A 19,813-nucleotide genomic window follows, 5' to 3' on the forward strand; every position below is an offset into this window, starting at 1 on the left:
CCATCATCCAACCCTGTCACTCCTGTACAATGTACGATTACACATTTACAGTACTTTTCCAAAGCATAGCCACTACAAAGTTCAGTAAAAGTATGCACGATTTCTCCATCCACATACATCAAAATGCCCACCCAGGATGTAGCACATGTATTCCTGAAAGTAGAGCGGAATCCGCTACCTTTTTGCGATAGTGAGGGGGTGGGGGTTGTTAGGGGAAGCAATATCAAGCTGGGAAGGGGATTGGGTCTTCCATCGTAGATGTATAAAAGTTTGAAAAAAGAAAAAAATGTTTTACGTTCGTGCAAGCAACTTTTTTTGTTTATTATCTTTATCTGCGTTTCTGTTTGCCTCTCCTCACATTTTTACGACATTCTGGTCAATGCTTCTTGCACAGTGTAAAAGAAAACAGCATTGCCAATGGCGCTCAAATAAATGCCATTTCTACGGAACCACTGCATATTTTGCGACCTCATGATCTAATAGTGGGTGGAGAACATGCCAGCAATCTGTATAAATTCACACATGCTTCTGTTTATAACACATCTTCCGACCTCTGGCTAGGGACAAATTACACCGGCATGGGCCCATACTCCTCTTGGTGTTATGCATGAGAAAAAGACCTTGTCAGTAGGACAAATCTGCATTACTGCGTTCAGCAACCTCTTCAGGTGACGGATTAAACATCCACACGACATGTAACCCAAATGTAGACTTCCATAGTGCACCACAACAAAGTCCATGTTCTTAACGGAGGCCACATATCTGCAAAGGCGAACCATCCCGCCGAAAGTGCAGTCACCCTGACAGCCCCAGAAAGCGTCCACTCATTCCAACCCGAAATTACCAGCAACGTCTCTTTGTACACAACACCTGTGCAGATGGCACACAAAGGTATCACTGATGATAAACACTGTGCGTCTCTCTATTTCGACCAACCTCACGACACAGTACTGTGAAGAAATGGTACCGCCCCTTCCTGTCAGCCACACCCTAAACACCTAATTGCCTATTTCCCACAATTCCATGTCCATGGCCACCATGCTCATAATGGCAGGATGTGGCACGTGCGCTTTCCCCATCTACAGTGAAGGCGACAGCCAAGTAAAGCAGAGACAATACTTCTTCCCTTTGCACTGGCATTTTTGCAGCACTCCCTCACTGGGTGCTGTCAACTTTTCAAACACGAATGCAGCGATCACATACAAAACCTCTGCATTGCATGCTGTCATTTCTGTACACCACTCCATATTTATCGTTAAACACTCTCAGTGCACGTTACGTTTGATTCCAAAAGCCCCTCCACCAGAAACGTCTCCTAAAGAATGCACGATTGCAGCATCCACAAAGATCCTGAGGCACAGCCAGCACACCTTTGGCCATGCACACAACAGTGCAGCCCTTGCCCACATCCACCACAACACTATGGATCCATGCATGCGACCATGTGGGCAGCTAACATTATGCACAAACGTAACGTACATAGCGGCACTTCTACCCAACTGCCGCACACCATAAAACACCCATTCATGAAAACGTGTCACAATTAGCAGCATCCACAAACATACCACAGCCTGCACCACCCCTGCCCGCTGCCATTCACAAAGTATTGCGTCACTGGCAACCTAAGCACAACATCTTCACAACATTGGGCCTACTTCAATAAATCTGCACACAGCAGAGTAACTGAGCACATATAAGCTGCACTTCAACCATACCCTCATCCATCCTCACAGTGTAGAAACACTGCACCCTGTGGCCACACTGCACAACTTCTCACTGCACCATCTCCTGCCGTACACCAAATACTGTAGCATGTTGCTACTATCACCACAACCATGGAATGCACAATACACGCTTTTCAACTCACTTGTGCTGCTTTAGCAGGTCTACAATGTGCTGCACACCCATTCTCCAAAGATCACCACCCTGTGCCTGAAACTTTGTCAAACATGCATTGCTGCAGTGGGTGTGCTCTTTGCACACATTCACTATACTGTAATGCAACCATGCATGTCAACATGTCACCAACTACCACTGTGCACATACGCACCACTGGCACTAGCACTCCTACCCAACCTACGCACCACAATGGAGCTATATAGAGTAAAGTGCAACAGTTACCATAATCAACAAATATTACACTATCTCTGGCACCCATACGCCCTTTCATTCACAAACTATGGTCTTACCCACTTCCACTCAAAGTATTGTGTCACTGCCAACCTACCCACAAAATGTTCATAACATTGCCCCTACTCCAAGCAATCTGCACACAGCACACTAGCCAAGCACATATAAACTGCACTTCAACCATACCCTCTTCCATACTGACAGTATGCAAACGCTGCACCCAATGCCCACACTGCCTGACATTTCACTGTACCATCTCCAACCACACAAGAAAAACATTACCATGTTCTAACAGTGACCTCACCTGTGAAACTAAACATACACGCATGCCAGCTCACTTCTGCTGCTCTATTGCGTCTGAAATGTGCTCCACAACCATTCAGTACAAGTCACCACCCTCCAACAGATGCAGAGTCAAAAATGCATTACTGCTGTGGGTGTGCTCAAGCCGTAGGCTCTTCAGTGCATGGCCTACGGCCTGTGGCCTTTCGGCCATGCACCCAATAGTCTAGGCCTTGAACACACCCACCGCAACATAATGCCACCATGCATGTCACCAACTACGACAATCCACATAAACACCACCGCCACCAGCACTCCTACCCAACCTGCGCACTGCCATGAAGTTGTGCAGCAAAAGAATTTAACAGTTAACATAATGTAGAAAGAAAACACTGTCTCCTGCACCCCTGTGCACTTTCATTCACATACTATGGGCGTACCCACTTCCATTCCCAAAGTATTGTGTCACTGCCAACCTACCCACATACTGTTCGCAACATTGGCCCTACTCCAACCAATCTGCACACACCACACTATGCAAGCACCACCCTCTACCGGATGCAGAGTCAGACATGCATTGCTGCGGTGCGTGTGCTGAAGCCCTACGGCCTACGGCCATGCACCCAATAGTCTAATCCTTCAACAGACCCACCGCAACTTCATACACCCATGCATGCCACCATGTGCCCAACTACGGCAATCCATCCACACAGCACAGCCACCCACGCTCCCACCCAACCTATGTCATGTGCAATTCACTCCCCCTCTGAAACTCACCTGCCATCACTCACCACGCAAAGAGGTCGCTGCAAACAGGTTGCGGCACAAGCTATCAGGATGTTAGGACATCTGCCTCCAATCACCACACAAAGTAGTCATCTGTCTAGTTAACTGCGAATTGGCGCAATACGCACAAATACTGCAGGCATTCCTCTGTCGTTTTTGACCTATTTACATAAGTAAAATTAACCACTTCTCACTCCCCCACCCTTTCCCTCCCTACTTGCCGCCAACACATGCCGTACGGTATATTTTCCAGACCCTTCCGCCGGTGCACTGCCCTCTGATACACCATGGCAGCGTTTGCCAAACAATGTTGACAGAGCACGCTTCCCTCCAGCCAACCATCGGCCGCGTCCAAAGTTCTCCGACAGCACGCCGTACCGCAAGCCAATGACACTTCTGTACGCGGAGCGAACTGGGAAATGGGTCAGCGGCGTGGACCCTGATATCACTAATGTTTAGAGACGTACATTTCAGTTGTTTGCAACAAAAATACTGATCAGGTTCCCACCAAACACACAAAAGCTCGCTTTCTGGACCAAGCCTCCGCTCCTGCTGCAAATTTGGTGCAAATTCGTCCAGCCGTTCGGCCTGTAACCGTGTGCAAAGTTTTCTCCCATTCAGTCTATGGAGAAAAAAAAATGTTTTGGGAGCCCACCTATAACTTTGCCCCCCCCCCCCCCCCCCGGCACGAAACCTCACCGAACTTGGCAAAAAAATAAAGAGCCGGCCATATACTATTTTTTGCAAAGTTTGGTGAGAATTCCTCCAGGGGGAGCGAAGTTATAAGCTGCCGAAAAAGTGCTATTCCTATGTGTTTAGCAACTTAACCATAACTACACGGCCACTAGCACTATGTCTGGTAAGCCAGACATAGAACACAGACAAGAAGTCATGTTTGCAACAGAGTATCTTGTTATTAAAGGAAAACTTGCTGATTATATCCCTACTTCTATGATAGATTACATGATCTTAAAAGAAAACAAACCAGTGCTCATCTGCATATGTCACAAAAATTCAGTGTCCAAACCGATGCTACCCTAAAATGTGCCCTACCACTATTACAAAAAGATAAAAACGTAGCCTAGGAAAGAGTTACTTACCCATTATGTTGGCTAGTGGTAGTTGGTTTTCTGGCCCTCGCCCAAAGAGTTCTTGGTGCTTTCTCAAGCCTCAGGCCTGCTACTGCAATTCAAATATCTTTTAGTCTTTTCCTCTTGGTATTTGGTCTGGGTCTCCATCCAAATGTTCTGATTCTTTCCCCCAGTTAATCAGCCTGGCTTGGTTGTTCAAACAGATCAAACTCCAAATCTATTCAATGTCTTTGGATGTGTGCTCCTCGTCGGATACAACAGGCCATAGTAATCTGAGTTGGCCTATGTTTACGTAACTGAAAATGTCTTTCACCCCAGCTCGGGATCTCTTGTGTCCAGCCATGTTTTGGGCGTTTCCCTGGTTCACCCCTGCTTAGGTTGTGGGATTTCTTAACAACCCCACCCCTGTGTATTAGCCCAGCTAGGGATAGCTGGCTCTTCAGCACTCCTTCGGTTATCGATTTTCTCACCCCCTTGTGGGGTATCCGAATTCTCAGCCTGGCATGGGCTATGCTGTGGTCTCACTGCCCTCCACCCACTCCTCAATCTGTGCTATGTACCTGCTTGTTGGCAGCGGTGCTCGTTAGGGGGAGGCTGTATCCCCCACCAACATGGACTTTCTTCCGGTCTTCGCAGTCGGGTCTTTGGCATCAGTTCCTTCAGTCTTGGACTGACAGGACTTCAGCATTGGTTAGGTAGGATGACGGCATGCCGCTTCTGGCGTGGCTTAGATTTGCTTCTCCTCAGCGTCTCCAAGCTCCTCGCGCTCCCCTCCTTCCTGGTAGTGGCAGTATTCCCTGTCTCTCTCCCACCACGCCATCTGAGTGGCTCTTCCTCCAGGCTTCTCCTAAACAAAAAGACGTTCCATCCTCTCCTGGCTATGCAAAGCTGCATCTATTGCCCTCTGGCTAGTTCTCTCTTCACGTGTCTGGATCCCGGGACCTTTATGTTCCCCCGGGGAACGAGATGAGAGAACCCACTTTTTCCACTCTTCGTGGAATGAAGGCAACAAATACATGTCAGAAACCAAACCATCCACATTTTAAGGGCCCTGTACATTACTGCCTTGCTCAATTTTCATATAACTAACAAAGACTTTGGATTCTGTGTTAAAGGGAGATGGAATAAATCCCTTGGTATGGATTTCTTGTCCCCTAAAGGAATTTGAGTGGTCGAAGACTCACTTCCCTAGTCCAAAACAGGATGGCTCTCCCTTGGGGGACAAGGGTGGAACTCCCTGTATTTGTAGCACTATATGTAGCAATTACCGCAATATAACAACCAATGCAAACCAAATCTATTGGTTTTGTATAAGCTTGTTTTCTCAACTGCGCATTTAGATGAGGCTGGAGATTTTCACACAGCCCAATAAGTAGATGCAAATTAAGACTAGCCTAATGTGCTCATCTTTTACTTTAATAACTGAGTCTAATGTCTGCCAGTGGTGGAATGTATTACTATACTCTTTGCAAAGAATTGCTGCACCCCATTGAACGTATTAAGCATGACTTGAAATAAATGACTGCTCACAAATTGCATTTTGATATCAAGTGCCACACACACTGCACCTATATGGTTTTTCAACAGCTTAATCATTACAATTACAATTCTCAGTTGCTGTAGATTACAGAACATGCCTCTCCCCCTATGTGGTACCTGGAAATGGAATATGGGAATCAGAGGCTGGACATGGGAAGGTCCATGTAATAGAAAAGATTTTGAAAATGAATACAACAGCGAGATAACATTACATTTGCAGTTTCTTTTTCATTTTCATGAGGGTATCCAAATCCATTCAGTTTTCCAAGGTTAACACTTACCAGATCTTTTATGTGCATCACCATTATGAATAGGGTGCCATTCCTGTAGGAAATTGACAATTTAACTTCTCCTCCCACTTTGCCTGATGTTGGACTCATTGGCGGTGCAACTAAAAGAAAGGAATCAGTAAGACGGTGTTTATTTTAAAGCATTGCAACTTGGGACTATCAGACAATAAATTAAGCACAAGCAATCCTGCAAAGTATTTCATAAACAATTAGTCATTGTGGGGGCACAAGAGAGCCCGCAGCCAAGACGTCTGCTTGGTTCTGAGCTCTGCGAAAGTGTAGCCGAAGGGGGAGGCCGCTATAACACCCACTAGGGAAAAGGGTGAACCCAGCGACAGAGTTATTCCTGCTATAGTGCTGAACACCTGCAGTCCGAGCCGGAGCCCCCGGGATAGCTGCTACATCGCACGGCTGGGGGAGGCCTGGCCAGCGAAGGTAGGGAGGTAGGGGCAGACCCTGTGAATTTGTGTGATTGCGCCTGCCCGGTGGCTGGAGGTGAGACTTTTGGAGCCCGAACCTCCCCTGCAGCGGCCGGAGGGGCGGGAAGCACGAACATAGACGGCGGGGCGAGAGGGGAGGAGCAAGCGGGAAGACACCTAACCCTGCACAGAGCAACATCCTGAGGGGACTCCCTGGTCGGGGCCGCCCCACCGGGACCTGGAGATCCTGTGGCGGCGGAGGCGAGCTGAGCAGGAGAAGGTAGGACCCCCGGCCAAAGCGCTGCTTAGTAGCGATTGCACTGGTGCTCCCAGGCCCCGGGACACCGAGGACAAACTCCAGAGAGAGGGAGGGAGGGAGGGAGGGCTTTTACATGCCCTGCCTGGGCCGGCCCACTACACCCTGGCACACCACAAGCTATCTAAACAGAAGGGGGGCCCCAGCGTAGACTACACTAGTCCACAACAGGCGCGGCCACGCTTTGCACCATTGCTGAAGCAACCGGGAAGCGGCAGCTCGCGACGGCCGCCACTCTGGCCAGTGCAGACTCTTTATACAGCATTCAACGTCACCCCAGCAGTTAGGGCGCTGATTGATCATCCACCGGCAGCCCTTGATCTGGAGCACTCCCAGGTACGACTAACGGACCCTCCTGATATCCCTGATGACGCGGCCAGTGCCAGGTCTGGTATCCCACCTGGTGCACTACCCTCACCCCTCCTGTGCCCGTGGCCTCGGGGGGGCGGGGGGAAGCGTGAAGCACCTCGTGAAAGGCAATTTCTGGTCCCCTACGCTTGTGCAGCCAGAGGCTGTTGGGAGCAGATTACGCACCCCAAGCTCCACCACAGCAGACCTACTCTCAAGGGAGCGGCTCCTCACCCTCGAGGCAGCCCTCATACCCAGAGACATAGCCAGGGACGAAGGATCCTGCCCCTCCAGGTACAGCGTGGCTAAGGGTGGGGTGCCCAGACCATCCAGGCCGCCCCGGAGACAAGCTATAGTGTGCGCCAGGTTTGCGAGTACGGAGGGCAGGCACCCCAGGGGACTACATGGGGGCACCTGTGCAGGGGGGAGTTATATGGCTAAGGGCAATAAACGGCAATCCCGCTTGCCCTTCTCCCAGGAGGGGGGATTGGGCGATGGGAGCAAGAAGATGCTGACACCTCGTGACCCTCTGGATAGACCATACCTACCTGGGCAGGAAAAAAAAAAACACCAAAACCCACGGGGGGGGGGGGGGGTGGGGGGGGGGGGAGGGGTCCCAGGCGTCGGAGCTCATTCTGGTGCTGGCGGAGATGCGCACCGGCTTCGTGACCATAAATACAAAGTTAGATGGAATGGCATACAAGGTCGACCGAATGCAAGAGCGCATCGAGAAAGAGTGGACGGATATCTGAGACGGGAACACTGGCTTGGGACCCTCGAAGACACCAGCGGTGAGATGACACGTGCGATCCGCACGCTCCAGAGTGATGTCGCTTCTACTAAAGAAAAGAATGAGGCCCTAGAGGTGAGGTTACAGAGGATTAATATCCGGGTGGTCGGGGTCCCGGAATTTATCCCACAACAAAATATAGAGGTCTTCATGGAAAAGTTCATACACAATGTGCTGCAACCACCACCACTGTCTCCACAATTCCTGATTGAGAGGGCACACAGGACAGACAGTCCCAAGGCTGGCCCAGAGCCCCCGGACAATTATAGCGCATCTTCTAAACTACAGAGACCGTGACACAATTCTCTGGAGGGGCCAAGAGCTTGGCGACTTGCACTACGAAAATGCCAGAGTGTTGTTTTAACCAGATTTCACCCCATCAGTCCAGAAGGCTCGCCTCTCTTTCCTGATGCAAAACGAGCCCTTCGCGATCAAGGCTTGCGATACGCTGTACCCGTACAAACTGCGTGTGCTGCATGGAGGCCAGGCACACTTCTTCACAGACCCTGGGGCTGTGCAGGACCTCCTAGAGGCATTGCCCAAGGAGTGAGAGGACTGCCGAATCAGGGAGATTTGCTTGTGTGAGATCAAATATTACTGTGTGTTGGGGATGATAGACCCTGACTTTTGGAAGATCCTCCGGTTTCCCACGAAGCAGAACTGACCAAGCCTAACCCCCCTCAGTTGAGTGCGGGACCTCAGATGTGAGGAAAGTCCACCTTGACAGCCAGGAACCGCGCTTGTTGCTATTTGCTGTACTGCAAGGAGCTGAAACACGAAACAGCCACTGAAAGTAAAGTTTGCCGGTTTCCAGTGCCAATACAGTGCAGGAGTCGCCCAATGTTCTCCCTCTTGTCCCGACGACGGAGGCCCAGGAACAGTGAGATCTGCAGAGCTGTACTGGAACAGAAGTCTTCAGCTGCATCTTTTTCTTCTTTACTAAGGTACTGTGATACTAGCCTAAGAGAACTTACCTCTTACTGTGGAAGTGCTTGTAACTTCTGCAACTCACAAGCCTAATCAGCTTGTGGTCCTACATTTGATTCTTCTGGTTCTCAAAGACTCCTAAGAACTTGTGCAAAGACTTTTCCATTTACTTACCTGAAGTGTTGCATCCTATACAAAGACTTTGGCCTGTTGATTTTGGCTTAGCCTATTGAATTGTAATGACTCTTCTAAGAGCTATCTGAAAGTATTTGCCCTGCTTATGACTATTTGTATGTCTTGTGTTCTAATAACGTTTGCCTTTTACTTACTTTTTAAAGAGTATTCTGTATACCAACAGTAAGGTATTAATGTCCCCAGCACCCTTGTTACTGAAGTCACCTGTGGGTGTAGGTTGCGTCTGTGGACCATCCCAAAAGGGTCTTGTCTGATCCAGAAACTCAGAGTATACAGTAATGAAGTATATTTGTGTTACTATTCTATTGCTCCCTTCTGAAGAAGGCTTTATAACTGACTGATAAATAAATTATTAATTGTTTATGCAAGAAACCTTGAGTGTAAGAGTTTATTTGAATACCTGTAACCGTGAATCTTTGTGTAGCTCCACTACAGCTCAAATTTCCCCACTTGAGATAAGACTGGCTGCTCAACACGCTACCAAAACTGTGTAGTACAAGCTTATACCAAAGGTTGGGTTGCCTATACCTGTAGTCATAGTTGTTTGTAGTGTTCCCAGAGGGTACTGCATTCAAACTTTACCTAACAAGGAGAAGGAAGGAATTGGCTGCAAAGCGGACTTGCGCGACACGTTAGACTGCTTTAACAACCTGGCTGAGCGTGAGATTAAATACCTGTTGCGCCCAGGGCTGGCCTGTCGATACGGGGAAGAGGGTAGGTCGGGTAAACAGCTGACAGCAATGCCTCGACGTGAAAGGAATGCCACGGACATAGTCGTTGTGAGGACAGTGGATGTCGAAGTGGTTGTAAAACCGGATGCCATACTGGACACCTCCCGTCAATTTTACAAGCGGCTATATACATCTAGGGGGTCGATATCAGCAGGAGACCTTATAGAGTATGTGGGTGAAGCGTCCCTGCCTGTATTGCAGCGAGAAGCGATTGGGCACTAGCTGAGCCTCCCACGCACAATGACGTTTTGCTGGCAATCCGTGCCCTACCCTCTGCCAAGGCGCCGGGCACTGACGGAATAACGGCGGAATTCTATAAGGATATGGGTCATGAAGTTGTCCAACACCTGCTTCCGGTATGGGAGGAAGGGATGAAGGGGGAACTGCTTCCCCAGACTGTGCGTGAGGCGGTGATCACATTGATCCTGAAGCCTGGGAAGGACCCCGTGGACTGCTCCTCTTATCGCTTTATCTCCTTGCTAAATCTAGATACGAAGATCTTTGCTAAGGTACTGGCAGGCCGACTACTCCTGTATGTCCCAAACATTGTCCACGCGGACCAGTCAGGCTTCATCCATGGGAGGTCAACCTCACTGAACTTGCGCCGGCTCTTCACGATTCTCGCTCAGATAGACCCCAAGTTGCAGGCACTGGCAGCTCTGCAGGGCATGGAGAAACCTTTTGATTCCGTTAAGTGGAGCTTCCTGTTCGAGGTTTTGCATCAGGTGGGTATCCTGGAATACTACATGAAGGCGGAGCGCCTGCTGTATGCTGGAGCAAATGCACAAACAGGGCTCAGAGGCAAGAGATCCAGGACCTTTGACTTGGGCCGTGCAACCAGGCAAGGTTGTCCGCTCTCACAGTGGCTCTTTGCGATCGAACCATTGGTGGCGCCACTATGCAAATTCCATCTGGCGCGGGGTCTGGCAATCGGCGGGGCTAGGGAATTGGTGTTGCTGTATGCAGATGATGCAATCCTATACTTTAAAGACCCCCCACGTACAGCTAGCGACAGATGGCGCTGGAAATAGCTGAGTTTGGCCGTGCCTCCGGGTAAATTGGTCAAAGTCAATACTACTCCCACTAAATGAATCCACGGTTGAACCCCCCACCCCCCCAACACTGAGGGGTTCAGATGGGAGCAGGTGATGATCATGTATCTAGGGGTGTGGGTCAGCCGGGATGCCCGGATGTTGCTGGAAGACAATCATAAAAGGTATTTACATGTTATGAAGTCCAAGGTGGAACAATGGTGTAGGCTTCCCCTCTTGCTGCTTGGTCGGATAGCAATAGCTAAAATGGCAGAGGTCCCCAAACTCCATTACATTTTCCAAAATATCACAGTGTAGCCGGGAGTCGATTATTTAGCTGAGCTGAAACCCCCAGCTAATCAAACCGGCGTGGTACCCGCATACTCCTCGGGTGAGCTGGGACACCCTGGTTCTCCTCTGGGACAGTGGGGGGGGGCACCAGATGTGGAGTTATATTTCCTTGCGGCACGGTTATACTTTGCATCCTACTGGATGCCAAACTCCCCATATTTTCCTCATATACGCATGCATCGAGAGATGCTCAGTTCAGCTATTTACTCTGCAAGGGGCCCTAGTGTTGAGGAGGGGGTCGGACAGATGTAGATTCAACCTAGTAGCATGCACAGTGCATGCATGGAACAGGGTCCTGTAGAGACTGCGGATCGCTTTTTCCTTTGACCCGGCCCTTCAACTATGGAACATCGAGTGCCTACCACCAACATGCGACGAAGCTGTAGCCCGGGAGCAGGGAGGGCTGGGGATCGAACGTATGGAGGACCTGTACCCTGGGGGAACATTTGTAACTCAGGAGCAGTTCACAACAAAGATGGGATCAGGGATCGAACACAGATTGCAATACTACAGAATCCAAGCCGCTCTTAGGGAGTTGTCCCCGTCGTTCCCTAGCATACCACCTACACTACCACTGCTGAAGTGCCTGCTGGGCTCCCCGGCTGCACGACATGTGGTATCTACACCATATGGGATAATTCAGCAGGACTCCCCCCCCCCTCCCCCCACACCCCAGGCGGCCCTCATGTGTAGACGACGATGGGAGGAGGATCCTGAGGCTCCCTTCACAGAGAATCAGTGGGAAATGCACTGCGAACGCACGCATAGTGGGGCATTTAATACACGCTACACAGTGTACATAGCCCAAGCTCTCCTCCATCAGTTCTATTGTGATAGGGTGAGCAACTGCCCGAGATGTAACAGTGAATCGGCTGACTTTACCCACATGCTGCGTGGATGCCCTAAGTTATGAGATTTCTGGGACGGGGTGGTGAAGGTAGTCTCTAGTATGCTGGGGTGCGCAATGCCTTGCAAAATAATATGCTGTATGTTTGGTAGGCTCCCTACGATCCCCAAACAGAGCTGGAAGCTGCTCTCAACGTGCATGATAGCTGCTAGAAGATGTATCTTGATGAGAGTAACTGGCTCGTCCACCCCTCCCCCCCCCAGGAATACAGGCCTGGCTTAAGGATCTGGTGTGGCTCAGTGACACTGACAGAGTACGGCCTACTGTGTGGCCGACAGAACAGGCCTAAAAACATCTGGGGGCCCCTGGGGTCTGTTTTACTAACTCAACGCCCTGAGGTAGAGTCTGGGGAGCTGGAGCCTGCACTGTAGGTAACTTTAGAAAATGTCCTAGTATTTAACCTAAGCTACTGCATATTCCACCATGCTAATGATGGCCCAGTGAAGAGGTCGTGCTGCGCCGCCACAGGCATCTTGGAGAAATAGGCCGAAAGCACACAGCGTATGTCATGGAATGTGCTTTTGATGCTGAATGCAACCATGAAAATGTTCCTTTTCTTCTTGCTTTTGTTAATGACTTGAGACCTGAATCTATTAACAAAGAACGTTTTTTAAAAAAAGGAACAATTAGTCATTGTGCACTACGCTCGAATTTAGGAACAGTGTCACTATTAAAGCTGCTCAAAATATTTTAAACTGGAGTACATTGAATCTTAGGACGAACAAAGTGGATGGACCCTTCCAGAGATACAGAATTACTATTGGGCGTTGGCACTTCACTATTTGTGCAATTTTTTTAAACCTGCCATTCCTAACCACTACAATTTGACTGTATGACTGTAGTAAGCCATAAGGATACCTAAAGGAAATGTAAGTGAATTTCTTAGGACCAAATTAAGGACAAAAAAATAAGAAGGTACAGTTTCAAATAACATGAGATACAGAACAAGCTGGTGTGACCAATCCAAAGATCACCTCCCTTTCTCTCCACCAAGAAACACTACACTAGAATTGGAAACACCAAAACAAGCAGCTTTTACCACTTTTTCTACTCTAAAAACTCACATGCAACATCAAGTAATGCACCCGTGCAGAATAGCAGCAGTAATAAATATATGTAGTCCTGGGACGAGGATGCCCTACGAGGTGATGAGAAATGATCAGGAGAACTAACTTGCACATTCTAGCTGTTTTCTGCAACCCGAAAGCAATCAGGGCATGAAAATCAAAGGACAAATATAATGTTGTTGTTGCAGTGGTCGGGAGCAAAGAAGAACAGGAGACGGATTGAAGAAGAGAAGTGGCTGGCCTAATTGGAAGAGTCGTGAAAGTAGACAGCAGAAAGGAAGTAAGACCAAATCAGACTATAGATTGGAAATCGAATCTGAAAAATTCAGTTAATGTGGGAGGTCGAAGGAGGAGAGAAAAGTACTCCCATTTCCCCACACAGTTTGACCGCCAACAAGCAATGACATAACTAGGCTCAGAGAGAGCGGCGGAGGAGCCTGGACACAAACCACTTCTCCGGTATGTGCCGCGGTGCAAGCGTCATTCACAAGCGGCACCAGCAGTGGCATAGCGGAGGACCGGTAGATCGGTGTCAGAGTGAGAGATGGTCTTGCCACAAACCTGGGAACCGGTAGCTGAGTGGCAACGGTGCTAATCAGCAGAACTGGTTATGGGCTTGGCAAACACCGGAACAAAGGCACCAGGAGACAGAGACCGGTTTCCAGGCATGCCAAGTCCTGACTTGGGAATCCGGTGAGAGACAGGAGGAGAAGCCCAGAGAATGAGAGTTTCATCTGCTGGTGCCAGCGGTGTACCACTAAGGAAGACTTGCGCAGTCCCTGGAAACATATTGGGAGTAACAACAGTGTGTGGAGGTAAGCTGTATTGAGGGGCATATAAAAAGGAACCAAGTGGGGAGGAAGACCTTTTGATAATATGAGTGGGCAGTAATAAGACTGATAGAGAGATGGGGGAAAAGCAGCTCCCAATAAAGACGGCATAAGGCATTGTCCAGTTTTATGTGAAAGCTACCAGGAATCAAGTAGGTAGCATTGCAATACGACAATGACTAAATGAATACTTGTCAGGTTGGTAAACCAAGTGCATAGAGAAGCAAGTGAAACAGACATATAGAACTTGTAGGAGAGTACACCACGTCTGTGGGTCAAACCAGAGCCCAAAAATACATCAAGGCTGTGTGTCAATGTGACAGCCGGCAAAAAAACAAAGTGGACACAAGAACTTGTGAAATTTAACAGGTTCACCCATACACTGGACATGAGAGTGAACTCAGTCCAGCACCAAAAGAAATACCAAAGCCAGCAAACACACCAAGCAGGTGGGGAAAGGAGCTCTGAAAGGAGGGAAACAACCCCCTCCTGCCCCCAGGCCCATTCAGAGAAGACAAGGCTAAGTGGATTGTCCCGCTTGTACTTGCTTTTGGAACACTTTGCTATGTGGTATAACAACCAAACAGCCAAGAGACACTTTATTTTTCCATTGTAGTAGATTTTGTAGGATTTAGAGTGCAAGGGTCAAAATAGGTTTTGGACACAGGATAGTGAACATTATTTTGGACATCCCAGGCGTCGGAGCTCATTCTGGTGCTGGCGGAGATGCGCACCGGCTTCGTGACCATAAATACAAAGTTAGATGGAATGGCATACAAGGTCGACCGAATGCAAGAGCGCATCGAGAAAGAGTGGACGGATATCTGAGACGGGAACACTGGCTTGGGACCCTCGAAGACACCAGCGGTGAGATGACACGTGCGATCCGCACGCTCCAGAGTGATGTTGCTTCTACTAAAGAAAAGAATGAGGCCCTAGAGGTGAGGTTACAGAGGATTAATATCCGGGTGGTCGGGGTCCCGGAATTTATCCCACAACAAAATATAGAGGTCTTCATGGAAAAGTTCATACACAATGTGCTGCAACCACCACCACTGTCTCCACAATTCCTGATTGAGAGGGCACACAGGACAGACAGTCCAAGGCTGGCCCAGAGCCCCCGGACAATTATAGCGCATCTTCTAAACTACAGAGACCGTGACACAATTCTCTGGAGGGGCCAAGAGCTTGGCGACTTGCACTACGAAAATGCCAGAGTGTTGTTTTAACCAGATTTCACCCCATCAGTCCAGAAGGCTCGCCTCTCTTTCCTGATGCAAAACGAGCCCTTCGCGATCAAGGCTTGCGATACGCTGTACCCGTAAAAACTGCGTGTGCTGCATGGAGGCCAGGCACACTTCTTCACAGACCCTGGGGCTGTGCAGGACCTCCTAGAGGCATTGCCCAAGGAGTGAGAGGACTGCCGAATCAGGGAGATTTGCTTGTGTGAGATCAAATATTACTGTGTGTTGGGGATGATAGACCCTGACTTTTGGAAGATCCTCCGGTTTCCCACGAAGCAGAACTGACCAAGCCTAACCCCCCCTCAGTTGAGTGCGGGACCTCAGATGTGAGGAAAGTCCACCTTGACAGCCAGGAACCGCGCTTGTTGCTATTTGCTGTACTGCAAGGAGCTGAAACACGAAACAGCCACTGAAAGTAAAGTTTGCCGGTTTCCAGTGCCAATACAGTGCAGGAGTGAGTCGCCCGATGTTCTCCCTCTTGTCCCGACGACGGAGGCCCAGGAACAGTGAGATCTGCAGAGCTGTACTGGAACAGAAGTCTTCAGCTGCATCTTTTTCTTCTTTACTAAGGTACTGTGATACTAGCCTAAGAGAACTTACCTCTTACTGTGGAAGTGCTTGTAACTTCTGCAACTCACAAGCCTAATCAGCTTGTGGTCCTACATTTGATTCTTCTGGTTCTCAAAGACTCCTAAGAACTTGTGCAAAGACTTTTCCATTTACTTACCTGAAGTGTTGCATCCTATACAAAGACTTTGGCCTGTTGATTTTGGCTTAGCCTATTGAATTGTAATGACTCTTCTAAGAGCTATCTGAAAGTATTTGCCCTGCTTATGACTATTTGTATGTCTTGTGTTCTAATAACGTTTGCCTTTTACTTACTTTTTAAAGAGTATTCTGTATACCAACAGTAAGGTATTAATGTCCCCAGCACCCTTGTTACTGAAGTCACCTGTGGGTGTAGGTTGCGTCTGTGGACCATCCCAAAAGGGTCTTGTCTGATCCAGAAACTCAGAGTATACAGTAATGAAGTATATTTGTGTTACTATTCTATTGCTCCCTTCTGAAGAAGGCTTTATAACTGACTGATAAATAAATTATTAATTGTTTATGCAAGAAACCTTGAGTGTAAGAGTTTATTTGAATACCTGTAACTGTGAATCTTTGTGTAACTCCACTACAGCTCAAATTTCCCCTCTTGAGATAAGACTGGCTGCTCAACACGCTACCAAAACTGTGTAGTACAAGCTTATACCAAAGGTTGGGTTGCCTATACCTGTAGTCATAGTTGTTTGTAGTGTTCCCAGAGGGTACTGCATTCAAACTTTACCTAACAAGGAGAAGGAAGGAATTGGCTGCAAAGCGGACTTGCGCGACACGTTAGACTGCTTTAACAACCTGGCTGAGCGTGAGATTAAATACCTGTTGCGCCCAGGGCTGGCCTGTCGATACGGGGAAGAGGGTAGGTCGGGTAAACAGCTGACAGCAATGCCTCGACGTGAAAGGAATGCCACGGACATAGTCGTTGTGAGGACAGTGGATGTCGAAGTGGTTGTAAAACCGGATGCCATACTGGACACCTCCCGTCAATTTTACAAGCGGCTATATACATCTAGGGGGTCGATATCAGCAGGAGACCTTATAGAGTATGTGGGTGAAGCGTCCCTGCCTGTATTGCAGCGAGAAGCGATTGGGCACTAGCTGAGCCTCTCACGCACAATGACGTTTTGCTGGCAATCCGTGCCCTACCCTCTGCCAAGGCGCCGGGCACTGACGGAATAACGGCGGAATTCTATAAGGATATGGGTCATGAAGTTGTCCAACACCTGCTTCCGGTATGGGAGGAAGGGATGAAGGGGGAACTGCTTCCCCAGACTGTGCGTGAGGCGGTGATCACATTGATCCTGAAGCCTGGGAAGGACCCCGTGGACTGCTCCTCTTATCGCTTTATCTCCTTGCTAAATCTAGATACGAAGATCTTTGCTAAGGTACTGGCAGGCCGACTACTCCTGTATGTCCCAAACATTGTCCACGCGGACCAGTCAGGCTTCATCCATGGGAGGTCAACCTCACTGAACTTGCGCCGGCTCTTCACGATTCTCGCTCAGATAGACCCCAAGTTGCAGGCACTGGCAGCTCTGCAGGGCATGGAGAAACCTTTTGATTCCGTTAAGTGGAGCTTCCTGTTCGAGGTTTTGCATCAGGTGGGTATCCTGGAATACTACATGAAGGCGGAGCGCCTGCTGTATGCTGGAGCAAATGCACAAACAGGGCTCAGAGGCAAGAGATCCAGGACCTTTGACTTGGGCCGTGGAACCAGGCAAGGTTGTCCGCTCTCACAGTGGCTCTTTGCGATCGAACCATTGGTGGCGCCACTATGCAAATTCCATCTGGCGCGGGGTCTGGCAATCGGCGGGGCTAGGGAATTGGTATTGCTGTATGCAGATGATGCAATCCTATACTTTAAAGACCCCCCACGTACAGCTAGCGACAGATGGCGCTGGAAATAGCTGAGTTTGGCCGTGCCTCCGGGTAAATTGGTCAAAGTCAATACTACTCCCACTAAATGAATCCACGGTTGAACCCCCCACCCCCCAACACTGAGGGGTTCAGATGGGAGCAGGTGATGATCATGTATCTAGGGGTGTGGGTCAGCCGGGATGCCCGGATGTTGCTGGAAGACAATCATAAAAGGTATTTACATGTTATGAAGTCCAAGGTGGAACAATGGTGTAGGCTTCCCCTCTTGCTGCTTGGTCGGATAGCAATAGCTAAAATGGCAGAGGTCCCCAAACTCCATTACATTTTCCAAAATATCACAGTGTAGCCGGGAGTCGATTATTTAGCTGAGCTGAAACCCCCAGCTAATCAAACCGGCGTGGTACCCGCATACTCCTCGGGTGAGCTGGGACACCCTGGTTCTCCTCTGGGACAGTGGGGGGGGCACCAGATGTGGAGTTATATTTCCTTGCGGCACGGTTATACTTTGCATCCTACTGGATGCCAAACTCCCCATATTTTCCTCATATACGCATGCATCGAGAGATGCTCAGTTCAGCTATTTACTCTGCAAGGGGCCCTAGTGTTGAGGAGGGGGTCGGACAGATGTAGATTCAACCTAGTAGCATGCACAGTGCATGCATGGAACAGGGTCCTGTAGAGACTGCGGATCGCTTTTTCCTTTGACCCGGCCCTTCAACTATGGAACATCGAGTGCCTACCACCAACATGCGACGAAGCTGTAGCCCGGGAGCAGGGAGGGCTGGGGATCGAACGTATGGAGGACCTGTACCCTGGGGGAACATTTGTAACTCAGGAGCAGTTCACAACAAAGATGGGATCAGGGATCGAACACAGATTGCAATACTACAGAATCCAAGCCGCTCTTAGGGAGTTGTCCCCGTCGTTCCCTAGCATACCACCTACACTACCACTGCTGAAGTGCCTGCTGGGCTCCCCGGCTGCACGACATGTGGTATCTACACCATATGGGATAATTCAGCAGGACTCCCCCCCCCCCCCTCCCCCCACACCCCAGGCGGCCCTCATGTGTAGACGACGATGGGAGGAGGATCCTGAGGCTCCCTTCACAGAGAATCAGTGGGAAATGCACTGCGAACGCACGCATAGTGGGGCATTTAATACACGCTACACAGTGTACATAGCCCAAGCTAAGCTCTCCTCCATCAGTTCTAATGTGATAGGGTGAGCAACTGCCCGAGATGTAACAGTGAATCGGCTGACTTTACCCACATGCTGCGTGGATGCCCTAAGTTATGAGATTTCTGGGAGGGGGTGGTGAAGGTAGTCTCTAGTATGCTGGGGTGCGCAATGCCTTGCAAAATAATATGCTGTATGTTTGGTAGGCTCCCTACGATCCCCAAACAGAGCTGGAAGCTGCTCTCAACGTGCATGATAGCTGCTAGAAGATGTATCTTGATGAGAGTAACTGGCTCGTCCACCCCTCCCCCCCCCTAGGAATACAGGCCTGGCTTAAGGATCTGGTGTGGCTCAGTGACACTGACAGAGTACGGCCTACTGTGTGGCCGACAGAACAGGCCTAAAAACATCTGGGGGCCCCTGGGGTCTGTTTTACTAACTCAACGCCCTGAGGTAGAGTCTGGGGAGCTGGAGCCTGCACTGTAGGTAACTTTAGAAAATGTCCTAGTATTTAACCTAAGCTACTGCATATTCCACCATGCTAATGATGGCCCAGTGAAGAGGTCGTGCTGCGCCGCCACAGGCATCTTGGAGAAATAGGCCGAAAGCACACAGCGTATGTCATGGAATGTGCTTTTGATGCTGAATGCAACCATGAAAATGTTCCTTTTCTTCTTGCTTTTGTTAATGACTTGAGACCTGAATCTATTAACAAAGAACGTTTTTTAAAAAAAGGAACAATTAGTCATTGTGCACTACGCTCGAATTTAGGAACAGTGTCACTATTAAAGCTGCTCAAAATATTTTAAACTGGAGTACATTGAATCTTAGGACGAACAAAGTGGATGGACCCTTCCAGAGATACAGAATTACTATTGG

General features: G+C 49.1%; 1 protein-coding gene across 1 annotated transcript in view; it reads right to left on the reverse strand.

The window, feature by feature from the left end:
- PIK3C2A (phosphatidylinositol-4-phosphate 3-kinase catalytic subunit type 2 alpha) overlaps window positions 1–19,813 on the reverse strand; it is a 2,027,647-nt gene that overhangs the window by 118,070 nt on the left and 1,889,764 nt on the right. The window contains exon 31 of the mRNA XM_069623772.1: window positions 6,110–6,219. Coding sequence (XP_069479873.1) covers window positions 6,110–6,219 — 110 coding nt within the window. The remainder of the gene's footprint in view (window positions 1–6,109; window positions 6,220–19,813) is intronic.

Source organism: Ambystoma mexicanum, chromosome 11, assembly GCF_040938575.1.
Source record: "Ambystoma mexicanum isolate Mex_15411 chromosome 11, UKY_AmexF1_1, whole genome shotgun sequence".
In the NCBI taxonomy this organism is placed as follows: domain Eukaryota; kingdom Metazoa; phylum Chordata; class Amphibia; order Caudata; family Ambystomatidae; genus Ambystoma; species Ambystoma mexicanum.